The sequence below is a fragment of the Microcaecilia unicolor genome, chromosome 5, assembly GCF_901765095.1.
Source record: "Microcaecilia unicolor chromosome 5, aMicUni1.1, whole genome shotgun sequence".
Classification (NCBI taxonomy): Eukaryota; Metazoa; Chordata; class Amphibia; order Gymnophiona; family Siphonopidae; genus Microcaecilia; species Microcaecilia unicolor.
The window spans coordinates 198,542,996-198,565,075 of NC_044035.1; the positions used below are offsets into that span (position 1 = coordinate 198,542,996).

Genomic DNA, 22,080 nt, shown 5'->3' on the forward strand with positions numbered 1-22,080 from the left:
GTGAAATGCTGATGGCCCAAAAATGTAAGCTGCACGCACTGCAGCAGTGGTGGGGGAAGGAGAAGAAAGCAGCAGTGATCCTGGACCTGAAGGAAGGTAGCTAGCGATACAGGATTTGGGGAAGGCAGAGGTGTGCTGGATTTATGGGAGGAGAGGGGCTGCAGGGAATGGTGTGCTGGACTTTCTGGGAAGAGGGGGCTGAAGGGAAAGGGAGACCTATGTGGCTGGAGGTGCAGAGACCCATGTGACCGGGGGAGTTTGTGTGTGTGCAGAGACCCATGTGGCCGGGGGGCAGTGGGTGCCATGAAAAATTGCTCTGGCACTAAGGGTGCCATAAACCGAAAAAGTTTGGGAACCCCTGTATTAGAGCCATTACCACCTCACTGACCAGAGTAGATGGACCATTTCAGTCTTTATCTGCTGTCATCTACTAAAGTATTTATTTTCTTCTCTGGATAATTTACACTGCCAAAAGTTGTCTGCCAACAGCATAAATAAGTTAAGCTCACTGAATTATTACTTCTGGCTTCCAAGGATGAGGTTCTTTGGTTATTTTCAGTGTATATCTTTTAAGGTTAGGGCAGTGTGAGAGGAAGGCCTGCACTACTTCCTGTGTCACCAAACAATAACAGTGAATTTCCTCAAAGCCCACACATTTCATGGCCAGGTCTATCAAGGAGTTGTTCAAGGCAGCAGAAGAGGTAGTTTGTAGCACAAGTTTCTTTAAACATTGATTGTAATTGTTAGTGACAAACCTAACTTGATCCACCATAAAATTAAAAGTATTTAGTTCCAAAGTGGCCATGGGAATATTTTTCTTAAGAATTTGAGTTATTTTTCTGGCAGGGACTGTGTGGTCCAACTCCATGTCTACTGTAAGTGAAGGATGCTTCTTGTACATAGCATCCCAAAGTTCTTCAGATATTGCTGGAATATATTTGTCCAGACGCTCACAGAAAACATCTAAAAAAGTGAAAGCCACTCTGTCTGGTTTCAGTAGTTCCATGAACACACTGTTAGACAGGCTGGCATAAAAGACTCCCAAGGAAGATAATTTGGGACAACTCCTCAAAACATGTGTGATGGTTTCTGGCCTTACGTTACATACCAGTGTGCGATTGTTTATGAAGAAACCACGCAAGTTTGGGCTGTTGTTGGCTATTGATCTAATCAACGCATCATCAAGAGTGAATGGCATTTTCCGAAAATCAATGAATTGAAGATTTATCTGGTTCTCAATGCAACACATGTTTCGGATGCTGTCCAGGATATCCTGGCCAGAGTAGAAATATGGGTTCTCGCCTCTGCATATGACACACAGCTCTTTTAAGTTGTAGTTGTCTTTAGCTAAACTGTTCAAAACATGGACAACATTTCTTCGATTTGACTGTTTTGATTGATCAAACACAATTTTCAAGTATTTGATTTGACTCCAAAACTGATGCAAACCGTGCAACATAAAGTCTTCACTGCTGGAATCACAGCTGAAAAAAGAAAATAAAAAAAGTTAATTAATTTTTATAATATCTAAAGCAACCAATACACAATATCACAATTTTTAAAAAGCAGCAGAAGTTACAAGTCCACAATTATTGCTGGTGCAATAGAGATCTTATCCCCATATGCTGCAAATTCATAGCACGCATGGTAAAAAAAAAAATATACACTTCAGTCTGTCTGCCCTGGCCCTACCCCAGCTCCATAAATTTTGTACATAGAGGGTAGAGAGCAACTGCTATTCTTTCCAACCCAAAAGAACTTGGAAAGAATTATACAAAATGGGGAGGGGAATAATTTTTTGAAAGTTTAATAGAATAGGGTGAAAACCTTCAATGGGGGGAAAACTGGTAAAGAAGTTTCAAATAGACCAGGGGTTCCAGAGAAACAAGCCCCTCCTCTCCTCCCCCCCCCCCCCAAAAAGAAATAGCCCAATGCATTTCTGTGCAAGCATGTTCAATGCAATAGATGCTGACAGAATGAATATATGATCATATCAATTGCAACATCATCATGGCAATAGAAATCAGTTAATGCTGAATGCCCTCATAATGACTAATGCTAAGAAAAGCATAAATCTCATGGATTCACTAGAAGAAAGTCTTTCACTAGAAGAAAGTCTTTCATTCATTCATTCATTTAAGCACTTATACACCGCTTCTTAGACCTAAGCAGTTTAAAGTTTAATTTACAGGTATTGTACCTGTCTTTGATAGCATCCTGCACTCTTGGACAATACATGTCTTTGAATGTATAAAATAAACTCTAAAATTGATCAAATACATTAAATTCACCAGGAACATTTGGCAGACCACACTCCCATTAGAAGTATAAAGACATAAAATTAAGATCCAGAGTAAAATATTTTAGGGAGACACCCTGTCAGCAATTTGGTTTTGTAGTTTGTACGGCACTTCATTCACTGAGTGCTTTTAATGCGTTAGGCTACAAATTTAGCATCAATCCTAAAGATGGCAACAATTAGCAGAACTCCATGTTGTGAGAAACTTCTCAGATAACATGAAGATGGCTTTTGATCTTAACAGATGTGCTAAGGCAACCTTCCTTAGAGGAAAACTGAGCAGAACGGATTGTGACATAAAGAACCTAAACAGGAAGATGTAATAACTAAAAGAAGAGAAAGGAGCGACAGTCAAGCATAAATTACTGACGGATAAGATCAATAAAGAATATCACAAGAGATTAAAATTGATATTGAAAAGTGCTTTTACATTATGAAATAAGGTACAAGCCATTAATTAGCTGGCAATTCTTGCACTCTCAAATAGCTCTCGAGGAGCTGGTGAAGACAAAAATTATCTGAATTCAAAAAAGCTTAGGACAAGTACATAGGATCTCTAAGGGAGAGGAAGGGATAGTCGATGGCATGGATAGGCAGACTGTACAGGCCATATAGTCTTTATCGGCTTTCATTTTTCTGTTTTTCTGTTTCTAATTGTAGACCAGCTTCTGAAGATCTTGACAACTAGATGAACAAGAATTCCAGGCTCAGAAGGTAATTTATAAAAATCAGCATATGTCAAGACTTACGCTCCCCAAGCAAAATGAGAATCAGGCCTTGTAGATTATATCTATAAAGCTACTATCATAGGCCTCTAGGTTAATGGTTCTCAACCAGTGTGTTGCGAGCACCTGGGAGGTATGTCATGGGGCCAGCACACAAAGCAACATTTTTTTTTGCAGCATAGTAACATAGTAGGTGACGGCAGAAAAAGACCTGTACGGTTCATCCAGTCTACCCAACAAGATAAACTCATGTGTGCTACTTTATATGTATACCTGACCTTGATTTGTATCTACCATTTTCAGGGCACAGACCGTAGAAGTCTGCCCAGCACTAGCCCCGCCTCCCAACCACCAGTGCTGCCACCCAATCTCTGCTAAGCTTCCGAGGATCCATTTCTTCTAAACAGGATTCCTTTATGTTTATCCCACGCATTTTTGAATTCCGTTACTGTTTTCATCGCCACCACCTCCCTTGGGAGGGCATTCCAAGTATCCACCACTCTCTCCGTGAAAAAATACTTCTTGACATCTTTTTCGAGTCTGCCCCCCTTCAACCTCATTTCATGTCCTCTAGTTCTACTGCCTTCCCGTCTCCGGAAAAGGTTGGTTTGCGGATTAATACCTTTCAGATATTTGAAGGTCTGTATCATGTCACCTCTGTTTCTCTTTTCCTCCAGGTCAGCAAGTCTCTCCTCATACGTCTTGTAATGCAAATCCCATACCATTTTTGTACCTTTTCTTTGCACCGCTTAAATTCTTTTTACATCCTTAGCAAGATATGGCCTCCAAAACTGAACACAATACTCCAGGTGGGGCCTCACTAATGACTTGTACAGGGGCATCAACACCTCCTGTAATCTTCTGGTTACACATCTCTCTATATAGCCTAGTAACTTTCTGGCTATGGCCACCGCCTTGTCACACTGTTTCGTCACCTTCAGATCCTCAGATACTATCACCCCAAGATCCCTCTCCCTGCCTGTACATATCAGACTCTCATCGCCTAACACGTACGTCTCCCGTGGATTTCTACTCCCCAAGTGCATCACTTTGCATTGAATTTTAATTACATAAGTACATAAGTAATGCCATACTGGGAAAAGACCAAGGGTCCATAGAGCCCAGCATCCTGTCCACGACAGCGGCCAATCCAGGCCAAGGGCACCTGGCAAGCTTCCCAAACATACAAACATTCTATACATGTTATTCCTGGAATTTTGGAGTTTTCCAAGTCCGTTTAGTAGCGGTTTATGGACTTGTCCTTTAGGAAACCGTCCAACCCCTTTTTAAACTCTGCTAAGCTAACCGCCTTCACCACTTTCTCCGGCAACGAATTCCAGAGTTTAATTACACTTTGGGTGAAGAAAATTTTTCTCCGATTTGTTTTAAATTTACTACACTGTAGTTTCATCGCATGCCCCCTAGTCCTAGTATTTTTGGAAAGCGTGAACAGACGCTTCACATCCACCTGTTCCACTCCACTCATTATTTTATATACCTCTATCATGTCTCCCCTCAGCCGTCTCTTCTCCAAGCTGTATAGCCCTAGCCTCCTTAGTCTTTCTTCATAGGGAAGTCGTCCCATCCCCGCTATCATTTTAGTCGCCCTTCGCTGCACCTTTTCCAATTCTACTATATCTTTCTTGAGATGCGGCGACCAGAATTGAACACAATACTCAAGGTGCGGTCGCACCATGGAGCGATACAACGGCATTATAACATCCTCACACCTGTTTTCCATACCTTTCCTGATAATACCCAACATTCTATTCACTTTCTTAGCCGCAGCAGCACACTGAGCAGAAGGTTTCAGTGTGTTATCGACGACGACACCCAGATCCCTTTCTTAACGCCTAACGTGGAACCTTGCATGACGTAGCTATAATTCGGGTTCTTTTTTCCCACATGCATCACCTTGCACTTGCTCACATTAAACATCATCTGCCATTTAGCCGCCCAGTCTCCCAGTCTCGTAAGGTCCTCTTGTAATTTTTCACAATCCTGTCGCGATTTAACGACTTTGAATAACTTTGTGTCATCAGCAAATTTAATTACCTCGCTAGTTACTCCCATCTCTAAATCATTTATAAATATATTAAAAAGCAGCGGTCCTAGCACGGACCCCTGAGGAACCCCACTAACTACCATTATTCTAGCTTCTGCAGAGCCTTTTTCATGTTTTCCACTCCCTCCGGGGTATCCACTCTGTTACAAATCTTGCTATCATCCGCAAAAAGGCAAACTTTACCTTCTAACCCTTCAGCAATGTTACTCACAAATATATTAAGCAGAATCGGCCCCAGCACCGATCCCTGAGGCACTCCACTACTCACCTTTCCCTCATCTGAGTGAATTCCATTAACCATCACCCTCTGGCGTCTGTCCGTCAACCAGTTCCTAATCCAGTTCACCACGTCGGGTCCTATCTTCAGCCTGTCAAGTTTAGCCTGTCAAGTTTATTCAAGAGCCTCCTGTGGGGAACCGTGTCAAAAGCTTTGCTGAAGTCTAAGTAGATTACATCTATAGCACATCCTTGATTCAATTCTCCGGTCACCCAGTCAAAGAATTCAATGAGATTCGTTTGGCACGATTTACCTTTGGTAAAACCATGTTATCTTGGATCTTACAACTTATTGGCTTCCATGAAATTCACTATCGTTTCCTTCAGCATCGCTTCCATTACTTATCCAATAACCAAAGTGAGGCTTACCGGCCTGTAGTTTCCAGATTCTTCCCTATCACCACTTTTGTGAAGAGGTACCACATCTGCTCGTCTCCAATCCCACGGAACCTCTCCCATCTCCAAGGATTTATTAAACAAATCTTTACGAGGACCCGCAAGAACCTCTGACTCCTTGTCTTTCCTTTCCTCCTGCTGTAGATCCTGAGCTTGTCCTTGTAGAAATATACAATATTGGCATAACCATGAACCTTGGTTCAGGACTGAACTATCAATAAGCCCAGGCCTCAGTGACTTCTGTGTGACTTGTGTATTTATTTATTTATTTGTAGCATTTGATCCCACATTTTCCCACCGATTTGCAGGCTCAATGTGGCTTACATTTGCCGTTATGGCGGATGCCATTTCCGGGTAACAGAGTTACAAATGGTCTTGCATTAATGTGCGAACATACATGGTAAGAAGTATATAATGGAACATACACAGAACATAACATAGATGGTACAGATCATGGTATATATACAGTGCACTCCGCTTAAGTGCAAGGGCCTGGGACCAAAGAAATACATGCAGTTAACAGGAGAATGCGCTTAACCGTTGAGAGCCAAAGAAGCTTGACATCTGATAAACATATGAACAGTACTGTTTATTAAATGTACACACTACACAGTCTCTGTTATCTGACATTTGGCTTTTTTGAAATAATCAATGATAGTCCTCTGCACACTATTGTGTCTTTGAGTTTCATAGACTAAGTCTTCCAGACGGTAAAATCGGTCATAGCACTGACATCCATTGTTCTCCAGATAGGCCCGAATGTTGCTGAGACTCTCCAGCACTGTAGCAAAAGTGGCAGTTGGTTGTTGAATTAGGTCAGCATGTGCCTCGCTGCTCATTTGATCGTCTCCTTTATCGTCAACCATTGCCTGCTTGTGGGTGCGTAGCTGGACATCCGTGCTGTCGCCGGCTGTCTGTAGACTGCAGTCGACAGCTACGTATCGATGGAACTGCTCTTTGTTAACACCGGCTGGGATGTCAGTAGCCTGTTGATCTGCCTCGCTGGCAATGGCTGCATCTGTTGGATCCCTCTCCACATCCTTGACAAAGGGTGCCCGCTTGTAGCATTTGACAATGGTTGCCTGTGTGACCCGATTCCATGCTTCTTTCTGCAGGTGTAGGGAATCCAACAGGGTCAGACTACGAGCCAGTTCAGTGGCACGTTTATTATCACCAGTCTGTCCGTCCATAAGGCCCATCAGATGACATAGCAGAAGAGCACGATAATGTGTTTTAAAATTGGCTATTATGCCCTGATCCAATGGTTGGATCAGAGAGGTAGTGTTTGGCGGAAGGAAGACCAGCTTAACGTGAGACACCCTAACATGAGCACTGTGTGCAGCACAATTGTCGCAGAGCAGCAAAATGGGACGTTTTTGTGCCCGCATTCTGGTGTTTAATTCCTTTAGCCACTGCTTCCAAAGGTCCCCAGTCATCCATGAATTGGCGTTCGCCTGGTATGACACAGGGAGCTGCTTCACGTTCTTGAAGCAACGGGGCTGTTTGCTCTTTCCGATGATCAGGGGTTCCAACTTCTCACCTCCATCCATATTGCAGCATAGGAGGATGGTCAGTCGTTCCTTCGACGCTTTACTTCCCGTAGGTTTGGCCTGCTTGAATGCCAGTGTGCCATCAGGAATGGCTCGCCAGTAGAGGCCAGTTTCGTCAGTGTTGAAAATGTCACGAGGTGCATACTCGTTCAGGATGGAAGGAAGAACTGACACCACCCAATTTTCAGCCCCCGAGTCATCAGCGTCTTGCCTCTCACCATGCTTCTTCTTAAATTTAATGCTGTTCCTCCTTTTCCATCTTTCCAGCCACCCGACAGTGGCTTTGAACTCAGTTAGCCCAAGACAACCAGCTAGCTGGCCAGCTTTCTCCATGAGCAGCGGACCACTTACAGGAAACTGTCTGCTCCTGACTTGTGAAAACCACCGAAGGAGAGCCTCTTCAACCTCCTCAGCTTTTCCCGCCCGTTTCCGTTGTGGGTTTCTATTGTTTCGCCAGTCTCCCAGAAGCTGGTCTTTCCGCTTCGAGATACGCAAAATTTGACTGGGGTTAACGCCATATTCTCGAGCAATAGATGCTTGACTCTGCTCATTTTTTAATTTCTTAAGCACTTCTATTCTTTCACACAATGTTAAAGTCTTACTTTTGCGTAGCTCCATGGCACACTGTAACCGCCTTTCCTTCGCACCTGTGCTGCCTGTGGACCCCTTGGTTGCGTGGCAACAGAGCGGGAGGGTTAGCAGGAGCATGCGCTGTGCTCTCCAAGGCTCTTTGCAAAATTTCAGCAAAGTGTTTGCTGGGAGCAATACCGCTGGCGGCCACCAGAGGGAGCCCACCATGGAAGTCGGTAAGGAGTCAGATTTGCTTCCCTGCAGCCGGGCAGCAGTTCCACAGGGTCGGACAGAAAAGCCGAGTGTCTCCCCTCCCGAGGGGGGGGGGGGGCCTGACTTTTCCTTTCTACGGGTCAGGGAGGTTTCTCCGGATTACTAGGTTGGTGGTTTCCACCACCGACTGGGGCGCCTTGACCGAGAAGCCTGCCCGGGCTCAGAGGGACCTCCACGGGGCTAGTGCCTAGGGGCATGGCCCCTGCTGTCGGACCCAGCTGCGGAGGGCGCTCTGTGGCCGCAGAAAGAACGACCCCCCACGCAAGTCGCCGGGAAGGGGAGAGAAGGTCCCGAAAGCCTGCTTGCCCTGAGAGCTGTCCCTGGGCTCCCCGAGAGAGACCTGCATGCATGCGTCCACCGGGGGGGGCGCTCCCTGGAAGCCTGAATCAGGGCTAGGGTCTGAGAAGGTCCCGAAAGCCAGTCCGCCTGCCCTCGGACAGCCATCCCTGGGCTCCCCAAGAGGGACTTGCCCGCCGCACGCGTGTGTCCACTGGGGGGCGCTCCCTGGAAGCCTGAACGAGGGCTAGGGTCCGAGAAGGTCCCGAAAGCCAGCCTGCCTGCCCTTGGACAGCCATCCCTGGGCTCCCCGAGAGGGACCTGCCTGCCTCACGCATGCGTCCACCGGGGGGCGCACCCCGGAAGCCCGCTGAATGAGGGCTAGGGTCCATTCTGGGAGGTCGGACTGAATCCCCACGATGCCCCTTCCGAGTGCTTGCCCTGACTTTTCATTTTGACAGGGAGGTGCGCGCGCATGTGCGCCCCTCTCCTTCTCTCTCTGTCTCTCTCTTCCAGGTGAGGGTGGGTTTTTTTTAGTTCTTGTCTCCTTTTCCTCTCTTCCGTTCACCGATTGATTTGGCACTTCAGACCCGAACGGGGAACGCCCTTGCGGGACGGCCAGTCAGGTGTTCAGGCAATGCGATTTCTCCCTGCCTCTTCGGGTCCTCTTGGGAGGGCTCCCTCCGACGGGAGCCCGCCGGCTACCACATCCAAGGAAGGCAGCAGGTGCGCAAATTACCCACTTCCGACTCGGGGAGGTAGTGACGAAAAATAATACAGGACTCTATCGAGGCCCTGTAATTGGAATGAGTACACTTTAAATCCTTTAACTAGGATACATTGGAGGGCAAGTCTGGTGCCAGCAGCCGCAGTAATTCCAGCTCAGTTGGGACCAGAAGGCTGTGGAGGAAGGAGGTGTGAGCAGGAGCTGTGTGTGAAGGAGGTGGAGGACTGACTGCCTGTAGCCCAGGGCAGAGCACAGTGTGTGGACCTGGTGACAACTTGAGGTCCGGGCCTTGAGGCCCAGTAGGCCAGGAAGGCCTGCGAGATGGAGCAGGCCTCAGCAGCATGGGAGGCTTGGAAGCTTGGAGAAGAGAAGGATCGAGAAGTGACCAGCCTGGAAGAGGTGGCAAGCCTGTGAAAGAAAAGGGCATGGAAGTCCCTGGTTTGAGAGAGGCCCGAGCGGAAAAGCCTCACCCTGGGACTGGAAGGAGAAGGGGTGAAGGCGAAGGCTCGGGGAGTAAGCAGGGTGAAGAGGCCCAAGGCAGAGTACCAGATTGCAGAGAGAGAAAACAGCCGAGAAAACAACTGGAGACAACTAATGAAGAGGAGATAGGGTTTTGCTTGGAGGCTGAATACAGCGAGAGCAGGGGAGAGGAGGAAGGGGAAGACTGGGCAGCTGAAAGAGAAATTACAGCAGAGGAAGTTCTGCAGGATTTAAAAACAATGAAAAGATTTGAAAAGGAAGGTGAAATCCTCAGGAAGAGGATCAAGTTAGCGAAGGTGATGGTGAGATTGGCTGAGGATGACGGCAGAAGAGAGAAACAGAAAATGGAGATTATTCTGTTGGAAAAACAGTTGCAGTGACGCAAAGAACAAATTACAGCATTGCAGAAAAGGGGTAATAACCCACTGAGAGAACTGTTTGAAAATCGTTTAAGGTGGGGTGGCAGACAGCCACAGCAGGAGGGTGAGGACATTAGCCAGCAAAAACACACAGACAAGGTGCACAAGGAAGTACCTACAGCAGGTCACAGTACTGCAGGGACGCTGAGTCCTTTATTGTTTGAACAAACGCCAGTGGCAGAACAGCAGAGGCAAGGACTGTGTGAAAATAGTGACTGTGGGAACTTACCGGCAGAAGGAGGGACATATGGGAGGTGGTTGAGCAGCAGGATCAGACATTAATACAGCTAAGGGTCCACTGCAGAGAAAAACGGAGCGAAGTGAAGATGCGCCAAGGGGGCGGAGTTTCACGAGGAGCCGTGTCACAGGAGGCGGGGCATCGGCGAAAACAGGTCGGCGAGATGAGTGCGGAATGGAGCAACTCGGGACTGTTAGAGGCTTCTGCAGAGATGGAATGTGGGCAGAGAAGCAGAAACGCTCCGTGCAAGCGAGAAGGAGCAGGGTGTTGTAAAGAGCGGAACTGAGAAGGAGGCGCGAGGTGATGACGTCACAGAAAGAGCGGTGGCACAGAATGATGGAGCTGGGGAGCGGAATAGGAGGAGATGTGGCGGCACCCGGGACCAGTGGAGCTCAGAAAGCTGCCAGTAGCAGCAAAGGGAACTGAGGTACAAGTGATTTGATGCAGAGAGACGGGACAAGTGGAGTACAGGAGCGAGTGCAGCTGGATGATGGCAGAGGAGAAGGGAAACGAGGAACACCCAATCCGATGCAGAAAGTTGGAGAGGAGTCACAGAGTGCAGCACAGAAGCAGTGCATGGACAGACCAGAGGGGCCCAGGGAGCAAGAAAGACTGGGGCAGGAGAGGGGGATAAAGGGGGGGGGGAGGGGATGAGGGAAGGGGATGGCAGAAGGGGAGGGAAAGGAAGAGAGGTGGGTGGAAAGGGAGTTAGGAAGTGTGTTGAGGCGACAGGAGCAAGGATAAATTGGGGAAAATGTCACGTGGGGAAGGGAGAGGGTGGGAGAAGGGGGAGGGGATGCCAGAGGTAGAAAAGGAGGTAAAAATATTAGGGGTGGTGTTTGGGGAGGAAGGGTACGGACAGAGAAATTGGGAGAGGGTAGTGGGTAAGGCGAGTACAGTAGCAGAAAAGTGGAAGGGATGGAGAATCACATATAGGGAAAAGGTGCGGCTCATCAAAACGTACATGGTGCTGCTGTTCCTATGGGTGGCACAGGTGTGCTGGCTTTCTGATAAAATACAAGCAAGGGTGTCGGGGGTGTTCTTTTGGGCATTGTGGGGCAACAGACTGAAAACAATAAAGCGTGAGGTGGTGTGTAGAGAATGGAGGAAAGGAGGGGTGGGGATGGTGAATCCTGTGTTAGAGTTTCGAAGCTCATTTTTGCAAACGAATTTGGGGGGTTTGGTGAAGGAAGGGAAGAGTGGATGGGCGGAGAGTCTGAGGGAGGGGGTGGGAGTTTTTGGGAGCAGTGGGTCAAGGGGGAGATGGAGAGGGGGCAAAAGAGGAAGAGGAAGGGGAGGATGGAGCAGGAATATCAGGCAGGTGTGAGGAAAGTAGTACAGAAATGGAGGGTGACGGGGAGGGAGATTAGAGAAGGGAAAAGGAAGGAATGGAAGTAAAGGGTGAGGGAGCAAGAGTGGCCAGGGAAGATTAGGGGGCAGGAAGGAACAATGCAAGGGATACAAGAAGGATTACGTAATTTGACGTCAGGGAGGTTGCCCCGCAAGCTGGAAGACATTGGGTGGCTAGTCCTGCATGGGAGGATATTCGTAAGGGCAAACATAAAATGGCGAAGTAGGGCAGAGAGAGAGTGTCCCAGGCCAGGGTGTGTGGGATGGGAAGAAACACTGGCGCATTTAATAAGGGAGTGCACGTTTGCGCAAAAAGTAGGGAAGGTGGTGGGGGGAGTATTGGGGGTGCAAGGGATGGAGAAATGAAGTGACACGGATTGGGCATGGGGGGTGGGGAAAGGAGTTGGAAAATGAGATAAAACAACACTTAATGTGATTGGGATGGTAGTGTTGGGGAGCTTGTGGGGGGACCCGGTGCCAGTTCCATCTGTCTCAAGTGGAGAAAACTCAAGAGCAGGTGGCGTGGCAGGCCATAAAAATGGTGTATCGGGTGGCAGCGTGGGGAAGACTGCGGGTGGGGAAGGGAGTATGGGAGAGACGGTGGCAGGGGATCGAGTTGAGACCACCGTAAGGGGTAGAGAGGAGCTCTGATGTATTAGTTTTAGGGGACGAAAGGGGAATGTTTGTGTTGTATTTGATGCAAGTTTCTTAATAAAATTTTATCCAGCTCCAATAGCATATATTAAAGTTGCTGCAGTTAAAAAGCTCATAGTTGGATCTTGCGATCGAGCTTGCGGTGCGCTGTGAGGCGAGCTACCGCCTGTCCCGGCCCCTGCCTCACGGCGCCTCCCTGATACTCTTGGCTGACAGTCCAGGGGGACTGAGAGTGTTCAAAGCAGGCCGGTCGCTTGAATACTTCAGCTAGGAATAATGGAATAGGACTCCGGTTCTATTTTGTTGGTTTTCGGAACTGGGGCCATGATTAAGAGGGACGGCCGAGGGCATTCGTATTGTGCCGCTAGAGGTGAAATTCTTGGACCGGCGCAAGACCAACCAAAGCGAAAGCATTTGCCAAGAATGTTTTCATTAATCAAGAACAAAAGTCGGAGGTTCGAAGACGATCAGATACCGTCGTAGTTCCGATCATAAACAATGCCGACTAGCGATCTGGCAGCGTTATTCCCATGACCCGCCAAGCAGTTTCCAGGAAACCAAAGTCTTTGGGTTCCGGGGGCAGTATGGTTGCAAAGCTGAAACTTAAAGGAATTGATGGAAGGGCACCACCAGGAGTGGAGCCTGCGGCTTAATTTGACTCAACACCGGAAACCTCACCCGGCCCGGACACGGAGAGGATTGACAGATCGATAGCTCTTTCTCGATTCTGTGGGTGGTGGTGCATGGCCGTTCTTAGTTAGTGGAGCGATTTGTCTGGTTAATTCCGATAACGAACGAGACTCCTCCATGCTTTTTTTTTTTTTTTTTTTTTAATTAATTTTTATTGTCACCAATGCGATACATAGGTACATCTACAATGTTTCAGGTAATATCAAAAGCCTTTCCATACAGTAGATGGCCTGAACAGCATCCAATAGTAAACAAAGATTTAACAACTTAGGTTTTGTAATGCCATAAACGTGTCGGCTTTTTTTTTTTTTTTTTTTTTTTTTAAAGTACCCCCTATCCATTTATCTCATGCATCCCATTCCCTCCCATTCCTTCTCACACCATTCGCTTCAAAAACACATCCTATTCCCTCCCATCCCATCCCCGCCTCCTTCCCTCTTTACCCTAGCTGCTGTAAACAATCTGTCCACACCTTCGAATATTGCTTGTTTATGGATTTTAGAGATTTGGCATAGATCCGGCCTTCATATTTGCCGACTTCCTGCATCCTGGTCTTCCAGGCTTCAATTGGTACACTCTCAGCGGAGGTCCAAAATTGCAAAATAGTCTTTTTGACTAGCAATAATGTCATATATATGAATCTCCTGTGTGGTTGCGATAGGCCCTGTGTCAACAAAAGATTTTGATCTCCCAGTAGTAATGTTATATAGTCCCACTCTATCTGCTTGTGGGTGACCTGTTGTATTATTTGAAATGCCTCATTCCAGATAGATAGGCTCGAGCACTCCAAAAAAGAGTGGAGAAAAGTACCCTCTCCCCGGCGGCATCTGTTGCATTGTCCGTCCCCCCATAAGCCCATAGCTGCCCCTTTGGCTTTGGTAATATAAGCTCTATGCATTATCTTGTACTGCGCTTCCTGTAAATCTGCTGTCTTGACCATGGCATATAATGTGTTAAAAAGCCGATTAAATGTTTGAATTGTGTATTTCGTACTCAGTTCCCTGTTCCACTGCTCTATCAACCGTTCCATCCCCCCTGTTGGAGTGTGCATTTGTAGTATCTTATACCATGTGGAGATGCTGTTTACTTTAAATGGAGTACGAAGCAGAATCTTATCCAATAGGCCCCACGTCCACTTGTCCCCATATTTCCCTTTAAGGGAAGATTGATAATGCCTCACCTGTATATAATGCAGCAAATTGTTATTAGGGATATCCCATCTCTCTTTTATTTGATCAAAAGACTCTATGCTATCCCCGCCCTCTACTAAAAGGTGACCCAGTATTCTACACCCGTTCTGTTGCCATTTAGTAAACATCGAGTATCCCATGCCCGCCGGGAAGTCCGCATTACCCACAAGGCCCAAGAAGGGAGACGCGTCAGGTGATCGATCTTGATGTCCTCTCCACCAGACCCATGCCCTCCTGAACGGTCTCAGAAAAGCCAATTTGCTCACTAATTGCGGATTCGTATTTGTCCGCATATGAATCAAGTTTACAAAAGACCACGGTCGACTCCAGTCTTCAAACCCTCCGTGCGGCAAAAACCGGTAATGATCTGCCAACCCTTCAAAAATAAACCGCATTAGCGCTGCAACATTATAAATGCGCAGGTCAGGTAATCCCAGACCCCCGGCCCCCTTGCTATATACTAATTTCTGGTGTCCTATCCTTGCTCCCTTCCCATGCCAAATAAAGGAGCGAATTATAGAGCGAAACAATCGCTCTTCTTTCCGTAGGAGCCAAATAGGAGCTACTTGTAGGGGATAAAGAACCTTGGGCAACATAACCATTTTCACGAGGGCTATTCTCCCCATCAGGGACAACGGTAGGTCCTTCCAACGGGCACACAACTGCTTAATTTTGTCCACCGGGTCGATTACATTCTTGCGATAAAATGTCCTCGCGTTAGTGCTTAAGAAAATGCCTAGATACCGCATTGCTCCCTTGGCGAATGGAATCGGCATTTCCTCTACTCCCGGGTCTCCCGGTTGCCCCGATAGGGAGAGTACTTCTGATTTGGAGCAATTTACCCGCAACCCTGACAGATCCCCAAATTCATCCACTATGGCCAAAGCCTTTGGCAAGTCCGTAGGGGCGTGGGCCAAGTACAATAAAATATCATCAGCGAATAAGTTAAGTTTGAATTCCCGGTGCCCCACTCGCAGCCCTCGGATTGTCCTGCTGCTCCTTATTTTAATTGCAAGTGGCTCTATTGCCAGGAGAAAAAGAAGGGGTGAGAGGGGGCACCCCTGCCGAGTGCCTCTGTGTAGCGCGAAGCTTTCTGTTAGTTTCCCATTGACTAACAACCTGGCTAGGGGATTTGTATAGAGAGCTCTAATCCACGATAAGTATGGCCCCGTTATCCCATACCTTTCCAGAACCCAGAATAGGTACCTCCAAGAAATGCTATCGAAAGCTTTTTCCATGTCCAATCCCACAATAGCTTCCTTTCCCCCACTCTCTCTGTATTCCTGTATGGTCACCATGGCCCGCATAATATTCATGGATGCATATCGCCCCGGTACGAATCCAACCTGGTCTGCATGTATCAGGTGCGGAATTACTACATTCAATCGTTTGGCCATTATGGCCGCTAGCAATTTCACATCCTGGTTTAAAAGTGAAATTGGACGATATGATCCTACCTGCGCCTTGTCTTTGCCCGGCTTTGGCAGTAATACCACATGGGCCATGTTGCTCTGAAATGCCAACCCCTCTCCTATGATCCCATTGAACCAGTCCCTCAGCGGTTCCACAACAAGGTCCGCCAAGATACGGTAGTACTCTGGGCCGAACCCATCCGGTCCCGGAGCCTTAGTCAGCTTCAAAGCTTTTATACCCTGTTTGATTTCCTGTCCCAAGATGGGTGTATTTAAAGCTTGTAGTTGATCCGCTGTAAGTTGTGGAATGTGTATTGCCTGTAAGAACCTCTCGCACACCTCAGGGTCAAACTCCCTAGCCTTATACAGGGAACTGTAGAATTGTACAAATTGCTGCATTATATGGGCCTCTTCAGTATATACCTTCCCCTCTGTATCTTTAATGGTAGTAATGATCTGCCGTTTACGGGGTGGTCTGACCATGTTAGCTAGTAATTTCCCTGCTTTGTTGCCCCATTTGTGCAGCCTAAAACGTTGAAAGTATATATCTCTCTCCGCCCTTTGGGTCAATATGTCATCAATTTGTTTCCGAATCTGCATTATCTGATTTTTATAAGTTACCGATAAGGACCCCGTGTGGGCTCTCCGTAGCTGGTGATATTCTTTACTGTAGATAGCTTTAAGAGATCGGCCTCCCTTTTTCTCCTTTGTCCTGCTGTATATGCTATGATGTCACCTCGTAATACTGCCTTCGAGGCCTCCCAATATGTGCCCGCGTCCACCCCTGATGTCTGATTGTGTCTCTGATATTCGAGCCACCTGTTTCTTAGAAACTCGTGAAACTCTCTATTATTATATAGAGTTGGAGAAAATCTCCACACCCTTTCTTCTGGTTCTGACGCAAATGAAATATTCAGAGTAACTGCGGAGTGATCGCTCAGTGTTGTGTCTAAAATGCTTACTTTAGATAATCTGTGCAACCATGAAGTGGTAACTAGCATATAATCCAGCCTAGAGTACACATTATGCGGGTGTGAGTAAAACGTATATTCTTGATCATGTGGGTGCAACAGACGCCAAATATCTACAAGTCCCAGCTGAGAGGCCACAAAGTTCACCCCTTTGTTCTCCCACGTCCCTCCTCGAAGTCTTGGGGGTTTACAATCAATGGAGGGGTCTGCCACTACATTGAAGTCTCCCCCCATCTCTACCAAGCAATCCGGAAAGGTCACTACTTTGGCCACAATGTCTGAGAAGAACTTGGGAGAATAGGTATTTGGCCCATAAATATTGCACAAGAGTATGTGTTGTCCCCACAGTTCGCCCAGGATGAGCACATACCTCCCCTCTCTGTCCTGAATTACTTTGTGAGTGTTAAAGGGTATATCTTTGTGTATTAGCACAGCCACTCCCCTTTGCCTGGAATTGAATGATGAGTATTCCACCTCCCCCACCCAGCCTCTTCGTAGTTTCTGGTGTTCTATCGCTGACAGGTGGGTCTCTTGCAGGAAGGCAATATCTGCTCCCTCCTTCCGCAACCAGGAAAGCAATTTAGTTCTCTTAACTGGTGAATGCATGCCATCTACATTAAGAGTAATTAGCTTTAAATTAACCATGATCCAAATATATATGGTCAGTAACATAGATTTGAGTGTTATACGTCCCGCCAGCCTCCCAGCCTGACCAGCGAGCGTCTACCTGTGTCTTTTCAATGGAACAGACTGTCACGGATGTTATACTTATCTTATTCCCATCCCTCCCCCTCCTAGCCCCCCCTCCCTCCCTCCTCCCTCTTCCCTCCCACTCCACACATACATCCATCTCATCCACACCCCTCACCCTCTGCATCCAGACCCCTTCCCCCCTCCCCTTCCCCCCGTTTCCCCCCCATTCCTTCCCCTTATTCAATCCCCTCCCTTCCATATCTCCCATCCTTCTCCTGCCCGATATCCGCAGAACATCAAGTGCCTCCCCGGGAGTTCCCCTTAACAAGAGTGTTTTAACATTAAACTGACCATAACTTGGGGTTCTAATAACTCAGCTTAAACCCATTCCTATTACATTTGCAGAACTTACCCCTCCCTCCATATGCCTATAACCGAAATAGAACATCTCAAAAAATCTAACATAAACCAAACAGGTTCCCCATTGTTACACCACTTCCCTCTCCTTGTAACAGCTGATGCTTACAGTTCAATGCCACCAAGTAGCATGTCCGATTACTCAGAGCTCTGATTAGTCCCAGTAGTTTATAGGAGCACATGCGGTTACTTGTAATTAAAGTTTCCGGTACCACTGCCGTACCGATTCACTTCAGTCACGGATCTTGTTCCTCCCCACGAGCTCCGTTCCCATTGATTTTCTCCATTAGCGCTTTTGCTTCTCCCGGGTCGCTGGCGTACATCACCCGATTTTCATGCCAGACCTTCAGTTTTGCCGGATATAGAAGGGCAAACTTGACTCCTTTTTTGTGCAAGTCTGTACACGTGGGCGCCATAGCTTTTCTTAGCAATGCCACTTTCGTGGAGTAGTCATTAAAGAGAAGCAATTTGTGGCCTTCATATGTCAGTATTTTCTTTGCGCGAGAGGCCCTCAATAGCTCTTCTTTCACCTGCCAGTTGGTAAAATGGCCGATTACCGTTCGAGCTCTGGCATTTCTTTCAGCTCGCGCCCCTATCCGGTGTGCCCTGTCGCAGCATGCTTTCGTTTTGTCCATTACAATGCCCAGCTGATCCGGGAGCCAGGATTCAAACAAATTACATAGTTGTTTGTCCGGTACCTCCTCGGGAAGCCCAACAATTCGCAGATTATTTCTCCTTGCTCTGTTTTCTTGCTCTTCCATGCGGTCTCGTAGGTCTCCTGTTTCCTTTTGGAGCGTTGAAATCTGGGCCGCCATACTCCGCATATCATCCTCTCCCGATGCTATCCTTTTCTCCACCTTGGCAATACGATGGGCTTGTGCATCAAATTTGCCATTGATTTCATCCACCGCTGTTTGTAACTTGCCCAGCCGGTTCTCTAGAGCCTCCGACACCGAGCGCGTGATTTCCTCGATCCAGTCTCTTGTGTGCGTGTCAGGCTCGCTCCGCGCTCGCTGTGGCGGGGACTCCGCCATTTTCTTTTGCGCCGAGGCGTCCAAAGCTTTAGCTCCCCGCTGCGGCTTTATTGGCATACCTCAAGGATCCCGCTCGGAATTATGGCGTTCTCTGGACTCTTTCCCTTGTTTGATCGCTCCTCACCCTCAAAGGTCAGTTTGAATCAATTAATACAGCTATTTGTAGCTGATTTTAGCCGATCTCCCGAGGAGCCACTCTCCCCCACGTCCTCTCAGGCAGCAGGCATCACGTGAGACTCCTCCATGCTAACTAGTTACGAGACCCCCGGTGGTCGGCGTCCAACTTCTTAGAGGGACAAGTGGCGTTCAGCCACACGAGATCGAGCAATAACAGGTCTGTGATGCCCTTAAATATCCGGGGCTGCACGCGCGCTACACTGAACGGATCAGCGTGTGTCTACCCTTCGCCGACAGGTGCGGGTAACCCGCTGAACCCCATTCGTGATAGGGATCGGGGATTGCAATTATTTCCCATGAACGAGGAATTCCCAGTAAGTGCGGGTCATAAGCTCGCGTTGATTAAGTCCCTGCCCTTTGTACACACCGCCCGTCGCTACTAACGATTGGATGGTTTAGTGAGGTCCTCGGATCAGCCCCACCGGGGTCGGCGACGGCCCTGGCGGAGCGCCGAGAAGACGATCAAACTTGACTATCTAGAGGAAGTAAAAGTCGTAACAAGGTGAACCTGCGGAAGGATCATTACCGGAACGGCGCGCCGGCCAGAGGGGGGGGGGGGAAATCCCTCTGCCGCTTCCCAGTGTGCCCGCAACCCAGGCCTCGGGCGCTTCCCCGCTTGAGCGTGCGGGAGCGCTGGGCGAGAGAGGGGAGATGTGCGGGAAGTGTCTCGCGAGAGACCCAGACAAACTCCCCTCGGATGCCAGAGGCATTGGGGCCGACGCTCCCGCCCCTGCCTGATGAAGCTCTTCGCTCCCTGTATGGGGACGGTGGAGGGAAGCCGGTAGGGGTTGGGCTGTGGGACCCCCCTTCTCTCCCTGTGCTCTTTCCTGGGGAACCGGAGAGCCCAAAGCATGAGGGAACGCGGGTTCTCTCCTGTGACCCAGGGAGGAAGGGAAGAGGAGCCCTGCGCGGTCAGACCCCGCGCAACGGACGGACGTGTCCCACCTGGATGGGCCGAGGTGGCAGAGAGAGGACCGAACGGGCAGGCAGGCACGTGGATGGTCCTCCTCCTCCCTGTCCCCGAGCCTGTGCGAGGGACGCCCACCGTCCGGTCGAGCACAGTTCCCTCTTAAAGGATCCAGGTACCTAGCGCTGACCCCAGCAATGGGGCACGGCGGAGGTTTGAAGACTCGAGCGATATGGGGTGGCCGAGGGCCCCGGTGCCATATTCCTCTGGTACCCCGTGTCTGAGAGAGAGAGAGAGAGAGAGAGAGAGAGAGTTTGGCTGAAAGAATTTAAACTCAAGCCAGTTCCTTGCTGTTTAAAACTGGCTGCTCCTCCTCCCGTGCCGGCGATCCCCGTGTCGTTTTCCTTGTTTTTTTTTTGCTGGTCTCCCGTCGACGCGACTCCGCGGCAGTGGGGGGGGGAGGGGGGCCGTCCGGAAAACGAGTTCCGCGCCCCTCATGCTGCCGCAACCTCCGTACCAGTACAAGGGCGAACGCGTGTGACTCTTAGCGGTGGATCACTCGGCTCGTGCGTCGATGAAGAACGAAGCTAGCTGCGAGAATTAGTGTGAATTGCAGGATACATTGATCATCGACACTTCAAACGCAGCTTGCGGCCCCGGGTTCTTCCCGGGGCTACGCCTGTCTGAGGGTCGCCCGTTCCGTCAATCGCCTTGGCGCTTTTCCGCCGAGTGCGCAGCTGGGACCGTCCGTAGGGTCTCTGCGCGGCGGGGGTCGGGTTGGGGCCTCTGGGTGCGTCCCTCCGCCGCCACCTCTGACCCTACGACCCCTCAAGAGCAGACACAGGGAGGGCGCCCTCTCCGAGGGGTGCTTGGGAACCGAGCGCGGGGCCGGGCCTCGCACCCTGGTGCGCGGCTGTCCGCGGTCTGACCCGAGGCTGCCCGTGTCCTCCCTTCTGCCGGTTCTCCGCTCCATCCTCTGGGGCCTCGGCGGGGGCCTCCCTCCCTTCCTGTTCGCCCTTACGGCTATGACTACTACTACTACTACTAGTTAGCATTTCTATAGCGCTACAAGGCGTACGCAGCGTTGCACAAACATAGAAGAAAGACAGTCCCTGCTCAAAGAGCTTACAATCTAATAGACAAAAAATAAAGTAAGCAAATCAAACCAATTAATGTGCACAGGAAGGAGGAGAGGAGGTGGAGGCAAGTGGTTACAAGTGGTTACGAGTCAAAAGCAATAACATTGGGCTTTCAGTCTAGATTTAAAGGTGGCCAAGGATGGGGCAAGACATAGGGGCTCAGGAAGTTTATTCCAAGCGTAGGATGCAGCGAGACAGAAGGCACGAAGTCTGGAGTTGGCAGTAGTAGAGAAGGGAACAGATAAGGATTTATCCATGGAGTGGAGTGCACGGGAAGGGGTGTAGGGAAGGACGAGTGTGGAGAGATACTGGGGAGCAGCAGAGTGAGTACATTTATAGGTTAGTAGAAGAAGTTTGAACAGGATGCGAAAACGATGTGAAGCGACTTGAGGAGAGGGGTAGTATGAGTAAAGCGACCCTGGCGGAAGACGAGACGGGCAGCAGAGTTTTGAACCGATTGGAGAGGGGAGAGGTGACTAAGTGGGAGGCCAGCAAGAAGCAGATTGCAGTAGTCTAAACGAGAGGTGACAAGGGTGTGGATGAGGGTTTTGGTAGAGTGCTCGGAAAGAAAGGGGCGGATTTTACGGATGTTGTAAAGAAAGAAACGACAGGTCTTGGCGATCTGCTGGATATGAGCAGAGAAGAAGAGAGAAGAGTCAAAGATGACCCCAAGGTTTCGAGCTGAGGAGACAGGGAGAATGAGAGAGCCATCAACAGAAATAGAAAACGGGGGGGAGTGGGGAGGTGGGTTTGGGGGGAAAAATGAGAAGTTCGGTTTTGGTCATGTTTAATTTCAGGTGGCGTTGAGACATCCAGACAGCAATGTCAGAAAAGCACGCTGAAACTTTGGTATGGATGCAAGGTGAGATATCAGGGGTAGATTTGGGAGTCATCAGCATAGAGATGGTAGGAAAAGCCATGGGATGAGATTAATGAACCAAGGGAAGAAGTATAGATAGAAAAGAGGAGGGGACCAAGAACAGAACCCTGAGGTACGCCGACAGGTAATTTGGAGAGAAAAGGGAGGAGGGAGATGGGTCGGTAATTAGAGGGACAAGTAGAGTCAAGTGAAGGCTTCTTAAGGAAAGGTGTGACCACAGCATGTTTAAAGGCAGTAGGGACAGTTGCAGTGGAAAGTGAGAGGTTGAGAAT

At 48.7% G+C, this 22,080-nt stretch overlaps 1 protein-coding gene and 1 non-coding gene across 2 annotated transcripts in view; one reads left to right on the forward strand and one right to left on the reverse strand.

Annotated features, from left to right (window-relative positions):
• Positions 1–222: 222 nt before the first annotated feature.
• The window catches only part of FBXL8 (F-box and leucine rich repeat protein 8), a 242,442-nt gene continuing 220,584 nt past the window's right edge, over positions 223–22,080 (reverse strand). The window contains exon 3 of the mRNA XM_030203700.1: positions 223–1,484. Within this exon, the coding sequence (XP_030059560.1) occupies positions 506–1,484 (979 nt within the window). The 3' untranslated portion in view covers positions 223–505. The remainder of the gene's footprint in view (positions 1,485–22,080) is intronic.
• Positions 20,329–20,482, forward strand: LOC115471456. Its single transcript, XR_003942345.1, has one exon. It is a non-coding gene; the product is annotated as a 5.8S ribosomal RNA (ribosomal RNA).